We start from the raw sequence: 26,520 nt of genomic DNA on the forward strand, positions 1-26,520 counted from the left end.
AACTCTGAATACTAACAAGCCAACATACATCCCGGGTAGGATATTAAGGATGGCAAGTGCTACTTCCACTGCCATATGATGCTCACTTGAATGTCCAACTTTGGAAAGAAGTTCCACCGATTGGCTGACAGCTCTTCAACCCAGCCAGACACAGCACTGCAGTGGCCAGATGTGGTACTGCAGCACTCTGCCTGGGACTATGTCCCGGGACCATTGGAAAGGTGAGTTCCAGGGGCAGGCAGGTAGGGAACACCCTGGGGGATGAGGAGAAGGTGATTGTGGTGTCAGGAGTAGGCCAGGGGGTCCCAGGGCTCCAATGCCCTGGAGGGGAATGCACCCCAACTCTGACGAACCTTCAGTGACACATTCCCCCCCACACCCCGCCCGAGATGGGGAATAGCTTTTTTGTCAGTTTCTCACCCTACCTGCACCCACTCACACCAGCCTAACAAATGAGGCTGGCAAGAAAAGGCCCTTAGATGGCCCACAGCCTCAACCCGCCTCGTTGGGGGGGGGGGGACATAAAATTCTGCCACATGTGTACAACATTGTAAGTATGACAAAATGCTTTTAAAAATGGCTGGCTGTGCAAAACTGATCAGTCAGGAGTCTTCACATCCAATGTACAAAACCCCTGAGTTTACCTTCTAACTCATCTGGCCAATGAAGTTTGAGATATTCTGGTAAATAGCTCAATCCAAGAAAATTATCTACTTCCTAAGACTGAACAGAATCCACAGATAATGAAACAAGCTGTGCCCACACGTAGCAAGGACTGAACAGCAGGCAGGCAAGGGCTAATAAGTGAAAAGTAACATTCATAACGCACAAGTGCTAGACAATGACCATCACCAAAAAGAAAGTCTAACCGCCTCCTCTAGGCATTCAACAGCATTACCATCATTGCACAGTCCACCATCAATATCCTGGAAGTCACCACTGACCAAAAAATTAGCTGAAACAGCTACATAAACACCGTAGCTACAAGAGTAGGCCAAAGCATGGGTATTCTTCAGTAACTGACTCATCCCCTTGCTCCCTAAAGCCTTTCCACAAACTGACAAGGCACAAGTGAGGAGTGTGACGGAATATTCTTCATTTGCCTGGATAAGTGCAGCTCCAAAAAAAAACCTCAAATCTAGCAACAGAAGAACGCAGTCTAATTAACTGGCACCCCACCCACCATCTTAAACATTCACCCCTCTATCATCCCCACTACGCGACTGCTGTGCGTACCATTTACAAGACACACTGCAGCAACTTTCAAAGGTATTTTTGTCAGCACCTCCCAAATCCATGATCTCTGCACCCTGGAAGAACAAGTGCAGCAGGTGGTTGGGAACACCATCACCTCAAAATTTCCCTCCAAGCGAAACATCACCCTAACTTGGAGCAAAGATATTGCTTTTCCTTCATTGGCACTGAGTCAAAATCCTTGAACACCCTAATTAATAGTGCCATGGAAGTACTTTCACTTCATGGGCTACAATACTTCCAGGAGGTTGTTCGCCACCACTTACTCAATTTTTACAGATTTTCACTGATGCACCATAAAAAGCATCCTTTCCGGATGTATCAGAGCTTGGTACGGCTCCTGCTCTAAGACCACAAGAAACTACAAAGGGTTGTGAACGAAGCCCAGTCCATCACGCAATCCAATCTACCATCCATTGACTCTGTCTATACTTCCCACTGCCTCGGAAAAGCAGCCAGCATAATCCAGGACCCCACACACCCCGAATATACTCTCTTCCACCTTCTTCCGTCGGGAAAAAGATACAAAAGTCTGAAAACGCATCCCAACCGACTAAAGAACAGATTCTTCCCTGCTGTCTTCAGACTTTTGAATGGATCTACCTTATATTCACCTGATCTTCCTCTATCCTAGCTATGACTGCAACATTACATTCTGCACCCTCTCCTTTCCTTGCCCCCCGAAGTACTTTATGAACAGTACGTTTTCCTGTATAGCACGCAAAAAAAATACTTCTCACTGTATCCCAATATATGTGGCCACAATAAGTCAAATCAAATCAAGAGCAACTAAAGGTGGACAATAAATTGTCCTCTTGCCATTGATGTCCACATCCTGTAAATTGAGAAAAAAAAAATAATTAAAATCTGGTCCCGATCTCTGACCTACAACAACTAATATTCATATAGTACCTTTAATGTGGTAAAAATTAAGATGCTTCACAGAGACATTATTCAATAAAACATGCCATCAAGACACATAAGTAGATATTAGGTCAGCTGACCAAAAGTTTAGCCAAAGGGGTAGATTATAAGTAGTGTCTGAAGGGGGCAAGAGAAGCAAAAAGGTAGAGTTTTAGGGAGGGAAGTCTTGGGTTTAGGGCCTTGGCAGATGAAAGCATGGCTGCCAATGACACAGGTATTAAAACTGGGATGCACGAGAGGCCAGATACGGTAAAATGCAGAAATCTTGAAGGGTTGTTGGGTTGGAGCAGGTTAGAGATGGTAAGGAACAAGGCCATGGAGGAATTTGGCTGTTGGTGATATCAGCAATATTGGCCACCATTATAGCTCAAACACCAAACAGCTGGAGTATGATCAACTTACTTGAATAGGGTAACTCCCAAAGGTTTGCTGGCTCAAACGAAATCCAGCAATAATTACAATCTGACTGACTTTACCAGTGGCACAGTGCCACAGCGGTTCACGCTGCTGTCTCTCAGCCCCAGGGACCCGGATTCAATACCGGCCTTGGGTGACTGTGCAGAATCTCCACGTTCTCCATGTCTGCGTGGGTTTCCTCCGGATGCTCCAGTTTCCCCTCTCAGTCCCAAGATGTGCAGGTTAGGTGGATAAGATGGTAAGTGTGTGGGGTTCTGGGGATAGGGTGGGGGAAGAGAGCCTGGGTAAGATACTCTGTCATAGAGTTGGTGCAGATTCGATGAATGGCCTCCTTCTGCACTGTAGGGATTCTATGACCAGGCTCACATAACTGTTTCCTACGATTTCAACCATTACCACAGCAAATCACGCACACTAGCTTCCAGGCACACTATATATTATGAATGCAATAAAATTAAATATATTGCAAGAGAAAACAACCCAATCAGAAAAAATCCTAAAACCTTTCTGCCCTTTCCTCCGAAATGCCATCAACATCTGAAATGCTTCAACAACTTCCTCATAGCTGTTCTTTATGTTTGCCAGTCACTGGCCCTTCATATAACCTCCTGATGTGACAACCACTATTAACTACGTATCATAAACAAACTGCTTGCATTCCTTCATGTTCTTCTGCAAGTAAACCTCTCTCTTCAATTCTGCTGTATACTCCTTCAACAAAGATGTTAAATCTCACAAAAGGTTAAATCTCACGGGATAATAGCTAGAGGGGTGGAGAACTGGCTTAGCCATAGAAGACAGAGGGTAACAGTGGAGGGGTCTTTTTCCGGTTGGAGGTCTGTGACTAGTGGTGTTCATGATGTGGAGATGCCGGCGTTGGACTGGGGTAAACACAGTAAGAAGTTTAACAACACCAGGTTAAAGTCCAACAGGTTTATTTGGTAGCAAAAGCCACACCTTTTGCTACCAAATAAACCTGTTGTACTTTAACCTGGTGTTGTTAAACTAGTGGTGTTCCGCAGGGCTCTGTACTGAGACCTCTGCTGTTTGTGATATATATAAATGATTTGGAGGAAGATGTAGCTGGTGTGATCAGTAAGTTTGCGGATGACACGAAGATTGGTGGAGTTGTGGATAGTGATGAACATTGTCAGAGAATACAGCAGGATATAGATAGGCTGGAACATTGGGCGGAGAAATGGCAGATGGAATTTAATCCAGATAAATGCAAAGTGATGCATTTCGGTAGATCTAATGTAAGGAGGAGCTATATAATAAATGGCAGAACCATCAGGAGTATAGACACACAGAGGGACCTGGGTGTACAAGTCCACAGATCCTTAAAGGTGGCAGCACAGGTGGAGAGGGTGGTCAAGAAGGCATATGGCATGCTTGCCTTTATGGGACGGGGCATAGAATATAAAAGTTGGCATATGATGTTGCAGCTGTATAGAACGTTGGTTAGGCCACATTTGGAATACTGCATCCAATTCTGGTCGCCACACTACCAGAAGGACGTGGAGGCTTTGGAGAGAGTACAGAAAAGGTTTACCAGGATGTTGCCTGGTATGGAGGGTCTTAGCTATAAGGAGAGATTGGGTAAACTGGGGTTGTTCTCCCTGCAAAGACGGAGGATGAGGGGCGACCTAATAGAGGTGTATAAAATTATGAAGGGCATAGATAGGGTGAACAGTGGGAAGCTTTTTCCCAGGTCGGAGGTGACGAGCACAAGGGGTCACGGGTTCAAGGTGAGGGGGGCAAGGTTCAACACAGATGTCAGGGGGACGTATTTTACACAGAGGGTGGTGGGGGCCTGGAATGCACTGCCAAGCAAGGTGATTGAGGCGAACACGCTGGGATCGTTTAAGACTTATCTAGATAGCCACATGAACAGACTGGGAATAGAGGGATACAAACGAATGGTCTAGTTGGGCACATGAGCGGTGCAGGCTTGGAGGGCCAAAGGGCCTGTTCCTGTGCTGTATTGTTCTTTGTTCGTTCTTTGTTCAGTGTTAATTGGAGAACAAAGATCACAACTGAAGTTGTCACAATGTTGACAACTGGAAGTATCCAAAGCACAGACATACAGCATACATACATGGGCGGCACAGTGGTTAGCACTGCTGCCTCACAGCTCCAGGACCTGGGTTCAATTCCCGGCTTAGGTCACTGTCTGTGCGGAGTTTGCACATTCTCCTCGTGTCTGCGTGGGTTTCCTCCGGATGCTCCGGTTCCTCCCACAGTCCAAAGATGTGCTGGTCAGGTTGATTGGCCATGCTAAATTGCCCCTTAGTGTCCTGGGATGCGTAGGTTAGAGGGATTAGTGGGGTAAATATGTGGGATAACGGGGATAGGGCCTGGGTGGGATTGTTGTTGGTGCAGACTCGATGGGCCAAATGGCCTTCTTCTGCACTGTAGGGATTCTATGAAATTTCCAGCTCCATCCTCAGTTTATTTAGGTTCATTAAAAAATTAATGATTGTTAGAAAATGTTCTATTAGGATTGAAATTAATCAACAACTAGATAAATAAAAATTATTTTAGACTTACGAGACTTAGAGAGAGGTTGATCAGCATAAGAGGATGAATCAACATGTGCATTGTGTGTTAGTAGGTTAGCAGACAGTGTAACAATATAAGATCATTTAAGCAGTTTATGTTTCAAGTGTAAACAAATTAAAATTAGGGTATAATTTAGCGCTCTAACAGACAGTGTTATGTCTCCAAAATTTGGTTTAGCTATGCCCCAATTCGATTTAAAGGCTACACTTGTTCTTCTGTTTTTTTCCCCCTCAGTGTTTATATTCTCAGTGTTTGTTTCGGAGCATTGGTTCTGGACCATTTTTCCAGACTACCCCCACTCCCCAACCCCAGTGTGCTTTCCCTCTGTACAATGCTAAGAAATATTAGCAAGAGCAAGATAAAAAAGGGACATGGGACCTGGGAGCCTTGGCTGGACAGGGGGGTGGGGGTTGACTTTGGTGCTCTCCACTGAGATGAGGGTCTTGTGGCGGGACTTCACATTCCTGCCCTGGGAAACATAGAAATCACTCATAGGATGGTGATTCCAGGCAAATGTCTGGTTTCGATCTTTATTATTGTCTGTGTCCTGTAAAAACCTTTCAAAGGGTCGGGTCACTTTATAATCCATGCCCCCGAATCCTTCCAAAATTTGGCCAAATATTTTCCAAAATCATTGATCGCTTGAGTGAGAAAAAATGGAAATGTGGTCCCTTGCGTGAAAGGGCTGGACAAACCTGGGATATACTGCATTGTAACCCACTATTCCCATCTCCCTCATATGTTTGTCTAGCTTTCCCGCCAATGTATTTATACCTTTGGCTTTGCCCTGTTGTAATGAATTAGTGGGAGAAGTCCACAACCTGGATCTTTGCTGTATTCCATCACTGTCCACCTGAAAGTTAATTCAATTGTGACTTTTATAATCACTGACCAAATCATGACAGTAAAGGAAGTGGTTTCCAAGTCAGGGTGTGGCATTGGGCCTAGTTCTGTGATGGCATCCCAACTACAATCATACTCTCAATATGCAGTGTCTTTAGCCAATTGTCTAATTGTCTTGGTGAAGCATAACTAAAGGAGAATAATACCCACACTAATAATTATGGAGGAGAACAGTAGCCATATTAATAACTGTGTCCAGTGAAAGGGTTGAAGAGATAAATCACAAAAGCCTGTACAATGTTTAACTGCAGAGATGTGCATATCCGGTTAGTAAGCGGCTAGTTCCAGACACCTGACCTTCAAATAAGAAAGGGAGGAAAAGGCTATTGTGTGTGGTTGTTTATGTCTTAAACTGGGAGAGGCCATTAAATCAGGCATTTGGAAAGGGAAGGTTGATTTGTATTCTAACATTCAGACACAGCTGGGATGTTTCAAGATAGTTGAAAACAATACGCAATTGATGCAATTAAAAACCTCACGCTGATCAGGTATTATAAATTAAGCAAGTGCAAGGTGATTGTGATTGGTTTTAAAAACTGTACTTTATAGAGAATGTAACTTTAATAAATGAATGTGATTAGATAGTGATAACTCCCAGACTTTTACTGGCATATGCTAATTATTTGTAATCAAATTTGAAACTATAATTGCTCATGTATTTCTGAATATTGCTAGTTACAGACTGTGAGCTGTGATTTTCCAAGGCCCGAGCTATATAGCTTGATTAAAACAACTGCTTAAAAGAATTCCGTGACTCGGTCTGGTTACTTGAGATCAATTAAAAGGCTGACATCAAAGCCCACAACAAAAATGGTGGGTTTAAAATTGAGCATCCAAGATGCAAACAATCCTGTCTAGCATGCCTCATTTGATCCTCCTTCTATAAAGAAAAGATGCATTAAAAGGTATGCACATTGGCAGCACATAATGAAATATTCTATGGGGAGTTAACAGACAACATATAGAGTGTACATTAAAGATGCTGAAATTAAAATTGTTCCTGGCAAAACAACTTGAGTAAATAGCAAAGGAATATTTGGATGGAAAATGCATAGCACATACTTGTACCTAACCCAAAGTAATCAAGACACTTTAAAAGCACATCGTGAGGAATGATTTTGCTGTTGCAGGAACTATTTCATACAGACACTAAGCACCTGGACTTATGTTGATGTTCTGCCCATATCACCTTTTGGGGATCGAATGAATCTAGCAGACAAGTTCCCACTCCAGGTCTGTAAGTTCACTATAGGTCCATTATAGAACAGTGTGTTCAACTGGCAACACAAGTACCAGATAAATGATTATTCCAACCATTATTAGGTTTCACTAACACAATTTTGCACCAGTTCTATTTCTTTGGTTTTAATAGTTCCAATTTCACATACAGTCATGTATTTGTTTTGTTTTTAAACTCTTCCATTTATTTGCTTTGATTGAAAGCCACAGCCCTCACATCTAACAAATCTACTTCTTGATGAATCTCCCCTAGTATCTACTAATACATTTGAATAACAGATTCTTAGTGAAAATAAAAGACCTTGAATCGCTGAGCTACTATATTACAATTTGTTCTCTTGCAATCCATATAGTTCTTGCTAAACCAATTCCAGTTATTCACTACATTAATTGATAGATCTATTGCAAAGTTTCAAAAAAACACAAATCAAACCAATCAACCTTTTGCTAACATGATCACAAAGTTGTGATAATCAAATATATGTACACTCAAGCTATGGCATCAAATACTCAAAATCAAGAAGCTCTGGTTTAAGGAGCTCTATAAATATAGTATTTAAATAATCAATGTTGATATTTACTAATCAGTTATCATTATTTTATTTCAAATTATTTGAGGAAAGGTATGTGTTCATAACTAGCAGCTGAATGTACAACATTTTTGAAAGTTAAGCATAAATGGTTATCTATTTAAAATGAAGTATACCAGGAATTTTTCAGCACTTGTTGGACAACATTCTTGGGCCAGACTTTACAATCCTGTTTTGGGACCACATGGAGTCGGGAATGAGAAAACAATGGCCACTGAGCAGCAAAGGTGGAAGTGCTGCCTGCATTTCCTGCCTTCATCTCCATTTTCAGCAGAGCAGGAAAGGGGGCAGGTCGGGGAACCCACACATCACTGGTTAGATGTTGCTGGCATCCTTCTCAAAGGCATTCCAGAACATCTGCAATTTTAGCAAGGTGGCTGCATTTTGAAAGTGTTCCTAAATCACATCTGCAGAATGGAGGTGGGAACCATGGATTGGAGTTACCATCTGCATCAGTGTTGTGACTGGAAAAATGACCTTTAAATACAAGGTTGCCAGGTTGTTACTTCTGACAATAGCAAGATGTCCTGTGAAATAAAAGTATCATAAAGGTGTGAAAGTCTTCAGATATATCAGAACAGATTATACATTGAATAAAGTGCTATTTGCATTATAAAAATTGAAAGTCTAGCCCAGATGTAATTGTTTAAATTCTTCCCATTGCATGCATTCAGATTTGAAGAACAGCTCAGCTCTTTATTTGGCTTTTCAAAAGCTTTGACAAATGTATGAGTTTTTAGCTGCCTTCAAAAGGTACTAATGAACCTTGTACTGAATCATTTACTTACACAGCTGTCCTGGATCATATGTTTGTTTATTTTGGCAGATTTATGAGCTTCTGAAGAGGAGTTTAAATGCCTATCCAAGTGATGCTTGATTATTTTGACAGATTTATGAACTTTTCAATAACTGCCAAATGTTATTATACGACCTGAGAGTTACGTTTATAAAGTAGGTACTGGTGAGTTGGTTAGAGGTATGGGGATAAGAGTGTGGAGGGGTAGGGTAAAGGGGATGAGGGAGGTGAAGGACAGTTGAGGGGCATTTAGGAGAATTACAGAGGTGAGGTCGACAGGGTCATCTTCACTCCGGTCTGAAGAACTGGGATAATGTCTCTGGGAACGGAGGAGGGCTGTTTAACCTGGCCCCTTTGATATCCACCCGCCTTAGGCCTTCTGTTTGAGATGACAAGCCCGACTCTAGGCCATCTGGCCCTCCAGGAGATGAAAAGCCCACCTGCCAGCGCTGCTGGGGCTGAGACAGGATTGCAACGTCTGAAAAATTCCTGATGCCTGATTCCCATCTCTCTGATGAAAATCCGGTCTCCTCTATCTTTAACTGGTTCCTCATCTATTCCATTATGAGGCTGGTACAATCTGAACTCACTGTCATGCAATGTCCCACACCCAGCTGAAACAACTTGCACATGCATTCTGTTTCACATTAAATCAGTATTGATTTTCTAATAGATTTAGTAATATTAGCTAATCATTTTCCTCCTTTACTGGCATTGTGTTCAGTCGATCTTCCAATGAATAGTTCAATTTTTTTCCACTGGAGAATGGTCAGAAGGACTATATTCAGGGAATATTATCAACGACTTTGCTGTTAATATAATTAGCCATTGTTACAATCATATATAATGCACTCTGGAATCTTTCTGACCAAGGAGGTGACTAGAGTCATATGCATGTCTTCCCAAGTCCAAGGATACAGATGTAAAGGTGTTTGATGTTTATGTTTTGCTTTTCTATTGTGGTGTTAAGGATCTTTTGTCTGTCTTTATCTCTGCCAGTGATCACACAATGGAATGAAAAAAAGGAACAATTTGCCGCATTGATAGCGTCAAGTATTCGGAGTGTCAACTGCCTGCATCGTTTTTTTATTACTGAGTGTGGGCCAGCGTTGAGAGACTGCGATAGAGGAAACATGGACAATGTAAAATATTGGCTTCTCTCAAGTAGAAAATTAAGTTATTGGTAGTAATAGTGTTGCTTTCCCTTAAGAGTGTTGATGTGAAATATAGCAGCCGTTTTGATGGAAATATTAGCAAGTTAGGCCTGTGTGTGGTGAGTGGCCACATAATAGAACAAGCTGAGGATTAGAGCATGGTTTAAAATATTAAAGATAGACTGTGATATCATTTATAAAAGATGCACCATTTATAACCCAGGGCGCACACAGTCAAATGACAAATTGCGTAACCCTATGATTTATTAATAATCTGCCAGACCATATATCAGTGTTGCACAGAACTCTACTATGTTGTACAACCACTGAAGAAAAATGCCAGCTAAATACTTCAGCAAACAGCATATTTTCCCTGGCTTTCCTGAAGCAACTTTCAAAAGCAAATTTACCAGCATACCCTGGTGCTAATGAGGCTAAGAAAATGTCCTTCTTCAGCGTAATCTCTCCGATTTTTCCATCACTACTGTTTCTTGGAATTCGCTCCAGCACGCACCTAGCAATTTTAACCAAAAGCAGAAGTACAGCGATCAATGCCCAAGAGCTCCAACAAACCTGCTTTTGAAAAATAGGACAGCATGATGGAAGAATTTCCCTTTGATTTCCTCTCTCCTCTCTGGAGAGATGCCAACAACCTCCTCAACAACTCCCTATCAGATGTGCTACTGAGACTAGCAATTTATTTTCCGGCACTTGAATGGCAAGGGCAAGGGTCATCCCTTCCCCTCAGCCATTATCTTACTAAATGCCAGGACAGGCTAGAGAGGCTGAATGGCCTGTTCCTATGTTTCGCCCCAACATCCTCGGTCGGCACGGTGCAACATTCTGCAGCATTAACACATTACATGAGAAAATACATACTTTTCTTCCTTATTCTCTTAGAATCATAGAATCCCTACAGTGCAAAACAAGGCCATTTGGCCCATTGAGTCTGCACTGACTCTCTGACAGAGCATCACGCCCTCCCCTCCGTTCCATCCCTGTAGCCTTGCGCATTTTACCATGTTAATACACCCAACCTACACACCTTTGGATACTAAGGGTCAATTTAGCATGGCCAATCCACCTAACCACATCTTTGGACTGTGGGAGGAAAACGGAGCACCTGGAGAAAACCCATGCTGACACAGGGAGAATGAGCAAACTCCACACAGGCAGTCATACAAGGCCAGAATCGAACCCAGGTTTCTGGAGCTGTGAGACAGCAGTGCTAACCAGTCTGCCACCATGCCGCCCCACACATTTTTTTAAATTCATCTTTCAGATGGAACATTAAGCTGAGAGCACTGTTGGGTGGATGTGAAAGATCCCACAACAATTTTCGAAGAGAAGGGGAATTCTCTAGTTTCCTGGCTACATTTTATCCCCTTAACACCACTACCAGAAAAAAAACAATTTATTGGTCATTTATCTCATTACTGTTTGTGGAACCTTGCTGTGGATAAAATTGGCAGCATTGTTTGCCTAGAAGACTACAGTTCAAAACTAATTGACTCTGTAGCCCGTTGGAACATCCTAAGGATATAAAATACATCCTGATACATAGTGGTAATGTCACTGTGCTAGTAATCGAGAGGCCCAAGGTAAGACCCTGGGGACATGGGTTCAAATCTCATCATGACAGTTGGCGGAATTTACATTTAATTAATAAATTCTATTGATTAATTCAAAAATGTTAATTGAAATCTAGTCTGATAGTGCCACAAAACTAGATTGTCGTAAAAACCTATCTGATTCATGAGTGTCCTTTGACTTGTCTGGCCTACATGTGACTTCAGACCCACAGCAGTGTTGTTGACTCTTAACTGCCCTCTGAAATAGCCTAGCATGCCACTCGGTTCAAGGGCAATTAGGGATGGGGAACAAATGCAGGCCTCATCAGCAACACTCAGATCCCATGAATGAATAAAACAACATTTTTAAAAATCAACATTAACCATCTTGAAGCAGTCTTGGTAGGCTTTATGCCAACATTCCTTCTGTTGCTACAGGGGTCTATCTGGTTTAATTATCCACTATATCACATGGTAGGTCCTGTTCAATATACACATGGTGACTGTATGATGTATGCAAGCCCTGATTGCCATTTTGTTAAGGAACTGGTTGGATTGTGCATACTCTGACCAGTTTTACTGGCTACTTCAGGTTAGCCAAAAAAGTAAGCTTTAAATTACTTTTTAAGGCCCCACAAAATTAATGTGGTCTGCTGTCTCCCTGGATTCCCAGCTCACGACTACGATTTCCATTTCACCTTGCTTCCGTTGTGAAACCTCTGAGCTATCTGATATGTGCCTCAATCCAGCAACTTGGTTTAGACCCCTGTTCGCCACCCATGACATGCCAGTTCTATTTTAGCTGAGGTCTGGGCCTCATAGAACATAGAACAGTACAGCACAGAACAGGCCCTTCAGCCCACGATGTTGTGCCGAGCTTTATCTGAAACCAAGATCAAGCTATCCCATTCCCTATCATCCTGGTGTGCTCCATGTGCCTATCCAATAACCGCTTAAATGTTCCTAAAGTGTCTGACTCCACTATCACTGCAGGCAGTCCATTCCACACCCCAACCACTCTCTGCGTAAAGAACCTACCTCTGATATCCTTCCTGTATCTCCCACCACGAACCCTATAGTTATGCCCCCTTGTAATAGCTCCATCCACCCGAGGAAATAGTCTTTGAACGTTCACTCTATCTATCCCCTTCATCATTTTATAAACCTCTATTAAGTCTCCCCTCAGCCTCCTCCGCTCCAGAGAGAACAGCCCTAGCTCCCGCAACCTTTCCTCATAAGACCTACCCTCCAAACCAGGCAGCATCCTGGTAAATCCCTCCTCTGCACTCTTTCCAGCACTTCCACATCCTTCCTATAGTGAGGTGACCAGAACTGCACACAATACTCCAAATGTGGTCTCACCAAGGTCCTGTACAGTTGCAGCATAACCCCACGGCTCTTAAACTCCAACCCCCTGTTAATAAAAGCTAACACACTATAGGCCTTCTTCACAGCTCTATCCACTTGAGTGGCAACCTTTAGAGATCTGTGGATATGGACCCCAAGATCTCTCTGTTCCTCCACAGTCTTCAGAACCCTATCTTTGACCCTGTAATCCACATTTAAATTAGTCCTACCAAAATGAATCACCTCACATTTATCAGGGTTAAACTCCATTTGCCATTTTTCAGCCCAGCTTTGCATCCTATCTATGTCTCTTTGCAGCCTACAACAGCCCTCCACCTCATCCACTACTCCACCAATCTTGGTGTCATCAGCAAATTTACTGATCCACCCTTCAGCCCCCTCCTCTAAGTCATTAATAAAAATCACAAAGAGCAGAGGACCAAGCACTGATCCCTGCGGCACTCCGCTAGCAACCTGCCTCCAATCCGAAAATTTTCCATCGACCGCCACCCTCTGTCTTCGATCAGACAGCCAGTTACCTATCCAATCGGCCAACGTTCCCTCTATCCCACACCTCCTCACTTTCATCATAAGCCGACCATGGGGGACCTTATCAAACGCATAAGGTTGGGCCTCAAAAAGACACCAGCCTCATTGCTGTTTGATCAGATGCCTGAAAGTTAAAATCTACCCCTATAAGCACAAATTTCTTTCCGTATTAAAACTCTTTCAGGAAGCCAATGAGTATCACACAAATACGCAAATTAGAAATTCAAGCAGAAAAACGTCAAACATTTAACAAGTGTCAAGCCAGCTTGAACTGGTTTAGATGCTGCTTTAATAATGGTCTGTATTCTCAATGTGCCACTTGCAAAAATTATGGATGATTGTATAGAAATTTTACACATGCTTTCATTGAGGAGAATAATCACTCACTGCTGCACGCATGCTGATAACTTATTCTGTGTGTGTAGTTACTGGGATCATTTTTGTCTTGCATAACTGGGAGATAGTGACATGCGTGTGCATCTGCTGTCTCCATGGTATCAGCATGTCTCACCTTCTGCAGGACACACTGAGGGTACGTTTCACCTTCACCACCTGTGTGGTAAACCTGTGCAATGGATCATCCAACCTTTATAGAAATCACCTAACTGGCATTTCCATTGATTCTAGAATGCACATTCTGGAATTCCTTCCTTAACCCACCAACCTTAAGAAAGCCTACCAATTCTCTCTCTCATAAGACTAAGGAAATTTGGTATGTCCACTACAATTCTCACCAACGTTTACAATTGCACCATGGAAAGCATTCTTTCTGGTTGTATCGCAGCTTGGTATAACTCCTGCTCTATCCAAGACCATAAGAAACAACAAAGGGTCATGAATGAAACCCAGTCTATCACTCAAATCAGCCTCCCACCCATTGACACTGTCTACACTCCCCGCTGCCTCGGAAAAGCAGCCAGCATAATTAAGGATCCCCACACACCCCGGACATTCTCTCTTCTATCTTCTGCCATCGGGAAAAAGATACAAAAGTCTGAGGACATGTACCAACCAACTCAAGAACAGCTTCTTCCCTGCTGCCATCAGACTTTTGAATGGACCTATCTCACACCAAGTTGATCTTTCTCTACACCCTAACTATGACTGTAACACTACATTCTGCACTCTCCTTTCCTTCTCTAGGAATGGTATGCTTTGTCTGTATAGTGCGCAAGAAACAATACTTTTCACTGTATATCAATACATGTGACAATAACAAAATCAAATCAACCTCCTTTAAGATCTTCTAAAACCTCATCCCCATAGCCAAATTAGCCGTAAGGTTGTCTTCTTTGAGTCAACATCTGCCTTTTACTTATACCTCTGAATAATCACAAGGTTCTTCACAAAGTGCAAAGCGTCATTTAAAAATATCTTGTTGTTTGTCGTAGGTTTTTTAATTATGCACTATACTTACCACATTGCACATAACATTCATAGATTCTGGGCGCGATCTTACCAGCCGTTTAAGCCATGCTCCCGCTACAGCAAAGGCAGAGAATTTGGCACCCAGCCAAACCCCCGTTCCCTGCAGCAGGACGGGAAAATCCCAGCCGCGGGCGAGGTCAGAGAATCCTTTGAAGATAACTGATGGAAATGATGTGCCCAATTAGCACAGCTCTGGTCCTGTGCCTCAGTCCAGTCATTCCAGGCTCTATGTCGCCAATACATCTTGATCGGCATTCTCTGAAATCTACTTTCTTAATATCAGACTGTTTCTAAGATGTAAGGCCCAGATGAAAGTATTTTCTACAGCCACAAAAAAAAAGAATACTGTGCATATTTTCAAATCATTTTACACCAATTGAGGCCCGCTTTCAGTAAAAGCAGAATTGTACTAACTCCTTTATGAAAGAGTTAATATAATCTTCCTGCACTTAAATTTAGGATTTGACTTGTCAACCCTCTGTTTTCTGAAATCCAGAAATATATGATGAAGGCCTTCTCTCTGACTATTGTTCAGACATCCTTAATATGAACCATTATATATGATTATAGGATCATTCATTTAGCATGAAGAACTTTGGCTCGATAAGGTACAATAATAATGATAGTTCTTTATAATGCATTGTCCAGTTTTGGCCACAAAGAAAAATGAGGTTAATCGTTTGTATCAGGGGATTGATTTAAAGAGAGGGTTCTTAAAAACAAGACTGCTCAGCCTTCCAAGGACACACTTAAGGAAGGAAAAATTAGTATCATAAAATTTGCAAGAGAGTGAGGGTCAACAGGAAAGGTCAAAGCAAATTTCAAAAGCCGACCAAAAAAAAATGATCAGAGAGCCAAGGACGGGAGTAATGAATATGTTGCAGACACTAAACTTATCAGAATTACTATCACAGCAAAAGGATAGTTACGGAAGAAGTGAGAATCCTAAAACATGAGAATGGAATGAAATGAAAATGAGCTTAGAATGTTCAATCCATACAATGAATACCCCATGAATTATTGATCAGCACAGGCACTCGCATCTCGCTGGAAGTGCAAATCAGGTTGCAAAATGCAGAACTTTGCGGGATAAACATATTCCCTCTGCCTACCTGACCCCACATCATTCTTAAGTGGCTTTTGTGCCTCGAGTGCAAAACACACACACTCGCGCCTCTTCCAAGATTGGGGTCCCCATTGTGAGGATCACAGGAAAGTTGCAACTTCTCCCGCAAATAATTTTCATGAGCTGGTGTAGGTTTTCGAAGCCCCAGAAAATTCCATTTCCTTAGAGAGTTTGTGACCACTGAGGGAAAACTGCTGAGGAGTCGGAAACATTTTGAAATAGAAGTGTGAAATGTTTTGGCACCTTCAAATGTCACTATTTGACACTATTGTAATACAGCATGTTTTAGTGCCATGTTGGGAGTTGGGCTGTTGTGCTGGAAAAACGAGGTGGGTTTTCAACTGGCTTGCCTCTACACTCACTCTCCTCATGTGCACCATTGAAGCTCAGAAAATGCACTGCAAACCCAACTCCAGTGTGAAAAGATAAAGGCCACAGAAGACTATGGAGGTCAAGACACTGAATGTCTTCAAGAGAGAGATAGATAATTTTTTTTAAATTAATGGCATCAAGGGGTATGGGGAGAAAACAGGAGTATGGCATTGGAATAGAGGATGAACCATGATCATATTAAATGGTGGAGCAGGCTTAAAGGATCGAATGGCCTATTTCTGCTTCTAGTTTCTATATTCCAATCTCAGGCAGTCACACACGTGTTTTTTTTTGTCTTTTAGGGAGTCACACTCGTGTTGGGTGTGCATTTTGGAAGGCTCAGAAGTGCACAGGTTGGGTTTTGCTGAATCTACAGGAAAATCTGTCTCAAGCTCTTTAATAGTGGAAATAATCCATGAGAATTTATCAACTTTAATGTCAATAAAACAGATATTCCAGAGGCTTAAAAAAAACTCAACATGGTCAAATCTCTGTGGTGAGCGAGACTAGGGTTCCAATTTGCAAAGTAGTGGCAATCATCATGAGGGTGCAAATGAATGTTAAAAAAAAATCCATTACACCGAAATCAACAGCATAATTCAAAAGGCAGAATACATCCAACCAGGGCAAGTACAAAATCATCAGCCTTGGCTGGTGGGAGTGCTATCATTAGCCTATCTGGGTGCTGAATGAAAAATTACAAGCAAAGTTTCCATTCTTGTTCATTTTCTAGGGTCTCCTCCAGGAAAATTTGCTGCGAAAATTTTGTGAAAAAGGCTTCGACAGTCTGGGCTGTGATGGCCCAGATAGTCAGTCTATTGATAATGAAGGTTTGGTGCGACTTGTATACCTACATGAGATATCACAAAGGCCATAAAAGAATAGCCCAGCATGAGATACCACCTTGAAGGGAAAAGGAAAGACATTTTGAGAAAAAAAAGTATAGAATTCAAGTGATTACATCTTTACAATTCTTTCCAGCACATTTTTAAATTGGAAAAAGTTATTGTTTCATTAGAAAAGTACTTTGACAAAACATAACTTGAAACAGAGATAACTTAGCTCAGAATTCCTCACTGACCACCACCAAATACTTCTAGTAAGTTTAAAACGTAATCTTCATTCAGGAAAACTGTCTTTTCTATGAATCCCTGTACAACATCCAAAGACAAATGCAAACAAGGAGCTCGAGTTCGTTTTTCCAAAATCATAACTCCAAGCCTAAAGTGCAAAATTGACCCAAAGAAACTCTATTTCAACTCTCTTTGAAACTGTGGATAAACAGTGTTTTCTTTTTTCATCTCCGAACTCCCCCCAGCACAATACTCAACCAATTATTAGCTGCAGAAGTCCGAAGCTAGGATGCATTCTGGATAAAAACAATCAATAACACAGAGCCAACAGTCCTTTTAAAGTTAACAGTCTAAATCCTTACTATTTCACTGAGTGTTTTCAATGAATCTTTGAGGTTGTCACTGGAGTGTTGCCTTGCTGCAGTGAGGAGTAGATCGGTGTTGCTCGACATGAGAGGCTGAAGCTTATAAATGTTGGTTATAACTTCTTTTGCTTTGGTCGTGTCTTCAGGTGAATAGTAAATATATTGGTACGCTGAGCTAGAAAAAAAACCAAGAAGAAGAAAATGGTGCATACCAATTCAAATCCAGATTATTAGAGAAGAAAGTAATAACAGTTTCTCTATAGTGAACAGAATATAACTTTTTTAAAAATTCACAACATGAATTACATAAAATGTAAGAAAGAGAAGCAGGAATAAGTCATTTGGCTCCTCGAGTCTGCTCCACTAATAAATAAGATCATGAGTTGGCACGGATGGGACCTGAGGAGTATGTGGGGGCAAGTGGGTATGAGGGCTTGAGGGATGTTTTTGGTTTTATAGATGTTTCTATAACTGAGATGAAGCCCCAGAACACCGAGGCGCACCTTTTACCCAACCTGCCTTGGAACCTGGGACCCTAGTTTAGTTTTAGTTTGTTTTAAGTTTAGTTTATTTATTTTAGTTAATCAGTGTCATAAGTAGGCTTACAACATCACAACAGGCAGGAGTGTTCCTTTCCTGTCGGGGAACACCTCAGCAGTCAAGGGCATTCAGCCTCTGATCTTCGGGTAAGCGTTCTCCAAGGCGGTCTTCACGACACATGACAACGCAGCATCGCTGAGCAGAAACTGGTAGCCAAGTTCTGTACATATGAGGACGGCCTCAACCAGGATCTTGGGTTCATATCACACTATCTGTAACCCCCACAACTTGCCAGGGTTTGCAAAATCTCACTAACTGTCCTGGCTGGAGACAATTCACACCTCTTTAACCTGTGCTTAGCCCTCTCTCCACTCTCATTGTCTGCATCTGTAAAGACTTGATTACCTGTTAAAACTCGCATTCCAACCATTATCTTGTAATTGAGTTTGTGTCTATATATGCCCTGTTTGTGAACCCAACTCCTACTCACCTGATGAAGGAGCAGCGCTCCAAAGGCTCGTGCTACCAAATAAACCTGTTGGACTTTAACTTGGTGTTGTGAGACTACTTACTGAACATGAACACTGCAATGAAGTTACTGTGAAAATCCCCTAGTCGCCACACTCCAGCACTTGTTTGGGTACCCTGAAGGTGAATTTAGCATGGCCATTGTACCTAACCAACATGTTTTTTTGACTGTGGGAGGAAACCACAGCACCCAGATGAAACCCACGCAGACACTGGGAGAATGTACAGACTCCACACAGACAGCAACCCAAGCCGGGAATCGCACCTGAATCCCTGGCGGTGTGAGGCAGCAGTGCTAACCACTGTGCCGCCCACTGTCTCAGAATTCTTTCCAGGTCGGTGGACCCCTACTCCAAGTAGCACCTGTAAACCCTGTAAAGCCCCCAAACAAAAATCCAACACTTTCTCCTGAATCAGATTTGCAAAGTTGGGAATTTTCCAACTCTGTGATCCTGGCCTGGGAGCAAATATTCGGCTCATCCTCCCAGAATCTGCTCTGTCAAGCTCCGCCGGAATATTATACCGCAGAATAGCTCTCAATCATTTAAATTCCTGTGAGTATAGACCCAACCTGTTCCACCATTCCTCATGAAACAAACCGCACATCATGAATCAGGTTAGTGAGCATTCATTGAACACCTGACTATGCAAATGTGTACCTCCTTAAGCAAGGAGACCAAAACTGTACACTATTTGTGGTCTCACTAATATCCCTTACAGTTGTAGCAAGACTCCACTTCTTTCATACGCCATTCCTCCTGCAATAAAGACCAACACACCATTTGCTTTGCTAATTACTTGCTGTACCTGCATGCAGACTTTTTGTGATTTATGTACAAGGAGACCTAGATTTCTCTGCAGTTTCTTTCCATATAAGTAATATCCTGCTTTGTGATTCTTCCTGCCAAAGTGGACAACTTCACATTTTTCCACTTTATAGTCTACGGTGTTTTGCGTGGTTCACCTGTTACACCACGGGTGGTCACCTTCAGCGGGACAAGAATATCCCACCGGAATAAGGGCAGAAAATCTCGCTCCCTGTCTTTTTTCTTCTTAGCGCATGGGTCCTTAAGGTCCACGTTAAATTTAGAAAGCTAATTTTATCACTTCCAACTCATCAATATCAACAAATGTTTTACAAACTGGTAAATTACAAATTGGCCCAGATTTCACAGTAACAGTGCTCAATTATTGAAGTGTAAAGCGGACAGTAACTTCTAGCAACCACACATGCACAGTTGGACACAGGAATCAGGAGGTTGCTGTCTAAGTTGTCCTGTTCCTCCAGAAGCTGCACTGTACTTTTCTTTATTTGTGTCACAGTAGACTTACATTAACACTGCAAAGAAGTTACTATGAAAATCCCCTAGTTGCCACACACCGGCATCCATTTGGGTACACTGAGGGAGAATTTAACCTGGCCCGCGCACCTAATGAGCACATCTTTTGGACTGTGGGAGGAAACCAGGGCACCCAGAGGAAACCCACGCAGACACAGGGAGAACGTGCAGACTCCGCAGAGACCCAAGCTGGCAATCGAACCTGGGTCCCTGGCGCTGTGAGGCAGCAGTGCTGACCATTGTGCCACCATGCCGCCCAGTACTGTATCTCACCAAGAGACTGGGCATGATAACACAAAGAGGCCATGAAGATGTGATACTTACATGATAGATATCCACTAAATGGGCCAGAAAAAAATAGGGCTTGTCCATTCCGGTGTAAGTGATTTCTTTTTAAAAACAGAGGACAAAGTAATCTGCTTGATTGGCATCTCATTCACAGGCATTCACTCCCTCCACCACCGACACACAGGGGAAGCAGTGTGTACCATCTACAAGATGCACAGCAGGAACTCACCAAACCTCCTTAGACAGCACATTCTGAATCCACGACCACTGTCATTTAGAAGGACAAGGGCAGTAGATACATGGTAGCACAACCACCTGGAAGTTTACCACTTATACCCTGGCTTGGTAATGCATCTCCATTCCTTAAAATCCTGGAACTCCCTCCCTAACACCCTGTGGGTGTACCCACACCAAAGGACTATAGGGGTTCAAGGCAGCAGCTCACCACCACCTTCACAAGGGCAATGAGGGATGGGCAATAAATGCTGGCCTAACCAGCAAAGCCCATGCCCTTAGAATATATATATTTTTAAAATCCTAATTACTGTCAAACAACCTGTCATTGAATATCAACTTTCATGACTGCATTCGGATTTCGGATTTTAATGATTGCCGAGGATTTTAGAAATTCAGAAATTTACCTTGTAAAACTTATTGTTTCCATCTCTTTTATCTCTCTCCTGATTCTATCTTTCTTTCCCTCTATGATACTGTAATGACTTCAATCAGGCCACTGAAGTTGGCCGATTGGAATACGAACTCCCCGATTAAGGGGCCAATTGATGGGCCAATCAGGGAAACTTTACTTTGTATATAACCGGGAGTGTCAGTTCCTCTGGCACACCCGAAGGTGGACAGCCGGTTGACAGCACTGTGAACTGCTGTTGGAATTGTAAATAAAGGGATTCTGCTGAAGGGACTACTGTCTCCGTGAACTTACTACAGATATACTTTCTGTACCTGGTTGATATTGAATTAACTATTCTAACTGGAATGTTTTGGTTTAGACTAACACCAGAAAGGTGAAGAAAGGTTAGGTGACTGAAGTTATTTTTGCTGGACAAAGTGAAACTGAGGGATATAGATCTGTAAAATAAGAGGACTAGATAGATAAGATTTTCACTGGATGAAAGTACAAAATTCGTACATCTTGAGTAATGTTAGGAATAAGGAAAAAGGTTAATTCTCTGCACGATGGTGGATATTTGGAAGAAACTCACCAAAAAAGCATTTCCTATCTACATAAGAGCACAGTTCTATAGGATGATACAGGGCAGAATTAACCAGAACCCAGAGGAGAGTTCTGACAGGGGGGTTCCACTTGATCGAGCTGAAGAGTGCAAGATGGAGACCCTACCACTTTCTCCTGATCATGTCCAAGTTAGAATCATAGAAACCCTATATTGCAGACCGAGGCCATTCGGCCCATTGAGTCTGCTTCAACAACATTCCCACCTAGGCCCTATCCCTGTAATGCCACATATTTACCTCGCTACTCCCTCTAAATCTATGCATCCTGGGACACAAAGGGGCAATTTAACATGGCCAGTGCACCTAACTCGCACATCTTTGGACTGTGTGAGGAAACCAGAGCACCCGGAGGAAACCCACATAGACACCGGGAGAATGTCCAAACTCCACACAGGCAGCGACCCAAGACGGGAAGTGAACCCAGGTCTACGGAGCTGTGAGGCAGCAGTGCTAACCACTGCCATCGTGCCGCCAAAGTTGGAAAGGCTTGCAGATGGCCTGCCCACTCAACTAACAACTGAGGTCCCTAAGTGGACAATTAATGCCCACCGACAGTGGTATTCAACCAGCTGAAAGTGGGGAACCCACAATACGTCAAGACTGACAACCAAATCCTCAGGATTACTTGCAGCCAACAGGGGGTTGTCCTTCATTCAAAGGTACTCAATGCTGGTTGAGGGATCAGTCATTAGGAATGGGATGCCCACTGAGAACTATCCCCTGCTGTTTCCTCTGACCCCTAGTCAACATTGGTGCCCTCCTCCATGCAACCCCCAGACCACCCTCACTTACTATTCTCCAGCAGTCTAAGGATGAATCCTGGTGAAGGCCTAAGTGTATTCCCAGCAGCAGCTACAGTTCCCAGTGGCATTGCCAGTAATGGAAAGCTTCCAACCTTTGATTGGTCAGGGGCTCAATTTCCACCCTACTGGGGGAAGTGCAGCAACTAAATGCCCCCAGTAAAGCCAGGAGCCCTGGTGTCCACTGCCAATTAGGAACTTAATTCCTTCGAGTTGGCAAGGGTGTCACTAGTTTTGGTAGCAGGCATTGGGCCCCCACAGCGTCCACATTAAATTCTGCCCATAAAGAGTGGATGGGTGTTCTTCAAGTTCCAGTCAGCGTGACACATTATTGCCTCAGATTGTTTTGCTATTTCAATATGCTCCTCCCTTTCATGAAAACGTATAGTTCAATTCATGATTCCCACATCAATTCATGATAAGGTACAGTTTCCCAAAGTATGACACTTCTGAGACCTCATTCCACTTACTGCCCTTTACAAATGAGTCAAAACAGTAAGTGACAGCAAAGTACTCAACTAATAATGACAGCATCAGCTGTTCAGTAAAGAACAGAAGCGCTGGGAGCTTCCATTGGGCAATACATCTAACTACCAAATAACAAAGAAACTGGATCTAAGGTGTTACGTTTCCTATTGAGTGGATTCATTAGTAAACCATACCAAAGCTTAGAACCTTGGTCATTGGATGTGCCATGAAAGAAGGTCCTGTTGTGGTTATGCTCTCAATGGAGGTCTACAATTCTGTTTGGCTATCATATTTCACTGTAGAAATGCAATTGAGATCTTCTAGTCACTGAAAGACACAGTGGCATCCTTGAAACATCTGACTGAATCATATACTGAGGCGGAGAGGATCCGTATCCATACTTATCTCTGTTATCTTGGAGCCTAGCTCTTATTGGGAATTTCTAAATTGTCATTTGATCCAGAGGCAAACAGAGTGATGATGTGTTTGTGGGGCCAGTTGGAGAGTGGTGGTACAGGTCAACACGCCTCTCAAACTCTTGGGATAAGCTGAACTGCCAATATCTGATTTAAAGTTGATGGATGAGCAGGTTTATTTATTTTTATTGTGCTTGCTCTTCTCAGGAGGAATAAGGGCAGTTTCCTTCTATCAAAGTCAACTGTTGCTGGACGAAGAAAGAGTTTCTTTTGTACAGACTGGGGAGGGATTTCATGGCCTCGCTTGACCAGAGACCAGAAAATTCCACTCGAGGTAAACGACACTTCGCATTGTCTCCCCCTTGCCTGCTCCGATTCCCATGGTGGGCAGGGCGGTAGAATTCTGGCACATGTGTCTACGAGAAACTACTGATATCCCTAGATATTTAAAATCAGTTGTTAACTGAGAAAAGGAGTAGGACTCAAAGATATGAAGGTATGTTTGGGCAAGGGAGGAATCTGCCCTCGATTTGGAATAATTAAACTTGTATCTTGTATGTCAGCAAAACTTGATGCTTTGAACACTGGAATCATTAGTGAACAACCCCACTCATGATCTTGTCAGGATCATGAAACAGCAATAGGTGGTTGGGCTAAGGATGCTACCCAGAAAAATTAATGCAATGATGTCCTGAGGCTTTGATGACTGGCTTGTGCCAACCACAACCATCCTCTGTGGCAGCTGTGGCTCTTTTGGTAGCACTCTTGACTCTGAGCGACAATGTTGTGGCCACCCCACTCCAGGACTGAGCACAAGTAACGTTGCACTGTCAGAGCTGCCATCTGTCGGAGCTGCCGTCTGTCAGATGAGTTATTTAACTGCGGCCCCATTTACCTGCACAACATTTTAAAGAAGAACAGAGGGCATTATTTCCTGGTGTCCTGGCCATTATTCCTCATGATGTGGAGATGCCGGCGTTGGACTGGGGTAAACACAGTAAGAAGTTTAACAACACCAGGTTGAAGTCCAACAGGTTTATTTGGTAGCAAAAGCCACACAAGCTTTCGGAGCTCCAAGCTCCTTCAGGTGAGTGGGAATTCTGTTCACAAACAGAGCTTATAAAGACACAGACTCAATTTACATGAATAATGGTTGGAATGCGAATACTTACAACTAATCAAGTCTTTAAGAAACAAAACAACGTGAGTGGAGAGAGCATCAAGACAGGCTAAAAAGATGTGTATTGTCTCCAGACAAGACGGCCAGTGAAACTCTGCAGGTCCAGGCAACTGTGGGAGTTACAAATAGTGTGACATGAACCCAGTATCCCAGTTGAGGCCGTCCTCGTGTGTGCGGAACTCCAAGGCGGCCTTCGCGACACACAACGGCGCAGAGTCGCTGAGCAGAAACTGATAGCCAAGTTCCGCGCGCACGAGGACGGCCTCAACAGGGATATTGGGTTCATGTCACACTATTTGTAACCCCCACAGTTGCCTGGACCTGCAGAGTTTCACTAGCCGTCTTGTCTGGAGACAATACACATCTTTTTAGCCTGTCTTGATGCTCTCTCCACTCACGTTGTTTTGTTTCTTAAAGACTTGATTAGTTGTAAGTATTCGCATTCCAACCATTATTCATGTAAATTGAGTTTGTGTCTTTATATGCCCTGTTTGTGAACAGAATTCCCACTCACCTGAAGAAGGGGCTTGGAGCTCCGAAAGCTTGTGTGGCTTTTGCTACCAAATAAACCTGTTGGACTTTAACCTGGTGTTGTTAAACTTATTACATTATTCCTCAATCATCACTAAAATTAAATTGTCTGGTCGTTGCCGCACTGCTGTTTGTGGTTGCTTGCTGTGTGTAACATTGGCTGCCACTTATCCTGCATTACAACAATGACTTAATATACTTCATTATATTGGTTGTAAAGCACTTTGTGACATCCAATGATCATGAAAAGCACTCTACCGACACAAGATTTTCTTTCTTGCTTTTCTATTATGTCGGGTACACCCCCAGCCACTGGAACATGTCACTCTGACCTACAGCGATCAGTTTTGCTTTGGTTCCTTTATGCCACAATGGAGTTAAATGCCTTCAAGTGGAGAGAAGCTCCTCTCTTCTCTGGCATTCAGCCATTGTGTTCATGTCTGGATCAAGACTGCAATGAAGTATGGAGTCAAGTAGTTCTGGCAGAACTGAACTGAGCAACAATGAATAGGGCAATAAGATGTTTTTTTGGAGCAGCTTGTTGCAGAGCCTACTAGGGAACAGGCAATTCTGGATTTGGTGATGTGTAATAAGGCAGACTTGATTAGGGAATTTAAGGTGAAGGAACCCTTGGGCAGCAGCGACCACAATATGACAGAATTTACCCTGCAGTTTGAGAGGGAGAAGCTGGAATCAGATGTAACGGTATTACAATTAAATAAAGATAACTACCAAGATATGAGGGAGGAGCTGGCCAGAGTTGATTGGAAAGGGAGCCTCGCAGGGAAGACAGTGGAACAGCAATGGCAGGAGTTTTTGAGAGTTATTCAGGAGGCACAACAGAAATTCATCCCAAGGGAGGAGGAAACGTGCTGAGGGGAGGACGAGGCATCCATGGCTGACGAGGGAAGTCAAGGGCAGCATAAAAGCAAAAGAAAAAGCATACAAAGTGGCAAGGATTAGTAGGAATCCAGAGGATGAGGAAGCCTTTAAAAGTGAGCAGAGGACAAGTAAAAAAGCAATAAGGGGGAGGAGAAGATGAAATATGAGTGTAAGTTAGCTAGCAATATAAAAGAAGATGGAACAAAGAACAAAACAGCACAAGAACAGGCCCTTCGGCCCTCCAAGTCCGCGCCGCTCCCTGGTCCAAACTAGACCATTCTTTTGTATCCCTCCATTCCCACTCTGTTCATGCGGCTATCTAGATAAGTCTTAAACGTTCCCAGTGTGTCCGCCTCCACCACCTTGCCCGGCAGCGCATTCCAGGCCCCCACCACCCTCTGTGTAAAATACGTCCTTCTGATATCCGTGTTAAACCTCCCCCGACCCACCTTGAATCTATGACCCCTCGTGAACGTCACCACCGATCTGGGAAAAAGCTTCCCACCATTCACCCTACCTATGCCTTTCATAATTTTATACACCTCTATTAGGTCACCCCTCACCCTCCGTCTTTCCAGTGATAACAACTCCAGTTTACCCAATCTCTCGTCATAACTAAGCCCTTC

The 26,520-nt window shown here is 42.9% G+C and overlaps 1 protein-coding gene across 3 annotated transcripts in view; it reads right to left on the reverse strand.

Annotated features, from left to right (window-relative positions):
• inpp4b (inositol polyphosphate-4-phosphatase type II B) overlaps positions 1 to 26,520 on the reverse strand; it is a 413,442-nt gene that overhangs the window by 114,783 nt on the left and 272,139 nt on the right. For all 3 annotated transcript variants that reach the window (XM_078210873.1, XM_078210864.1, XM_078210883.1), the window contains exon 10: positions 17,668 to 17,845. In XM_078210873.1, coding sequence (XP_078066999.1) covers positions 17,668 to 17,845 — 178 coding nt within the window. The remainder of the gene's footprint in view (positions 1 to 17,667; positions 17,846 to 26,520) is intronic.

The sequence above is a fragment of the Mustelus asterias genome, chromosome 1, assembly GCF_964213995.1.
Source record: "Mustelus asterias chromosome 1, sMusAst1.hap1.1, whole genome shotgun sequence".
Classification (NCBI taxonomy): Eukaryota; Metazoa; Chordata; class Chondrichthyes; order Carcharhiniformes; family Triakidae; genus Mustelus; species Mustelus asterias.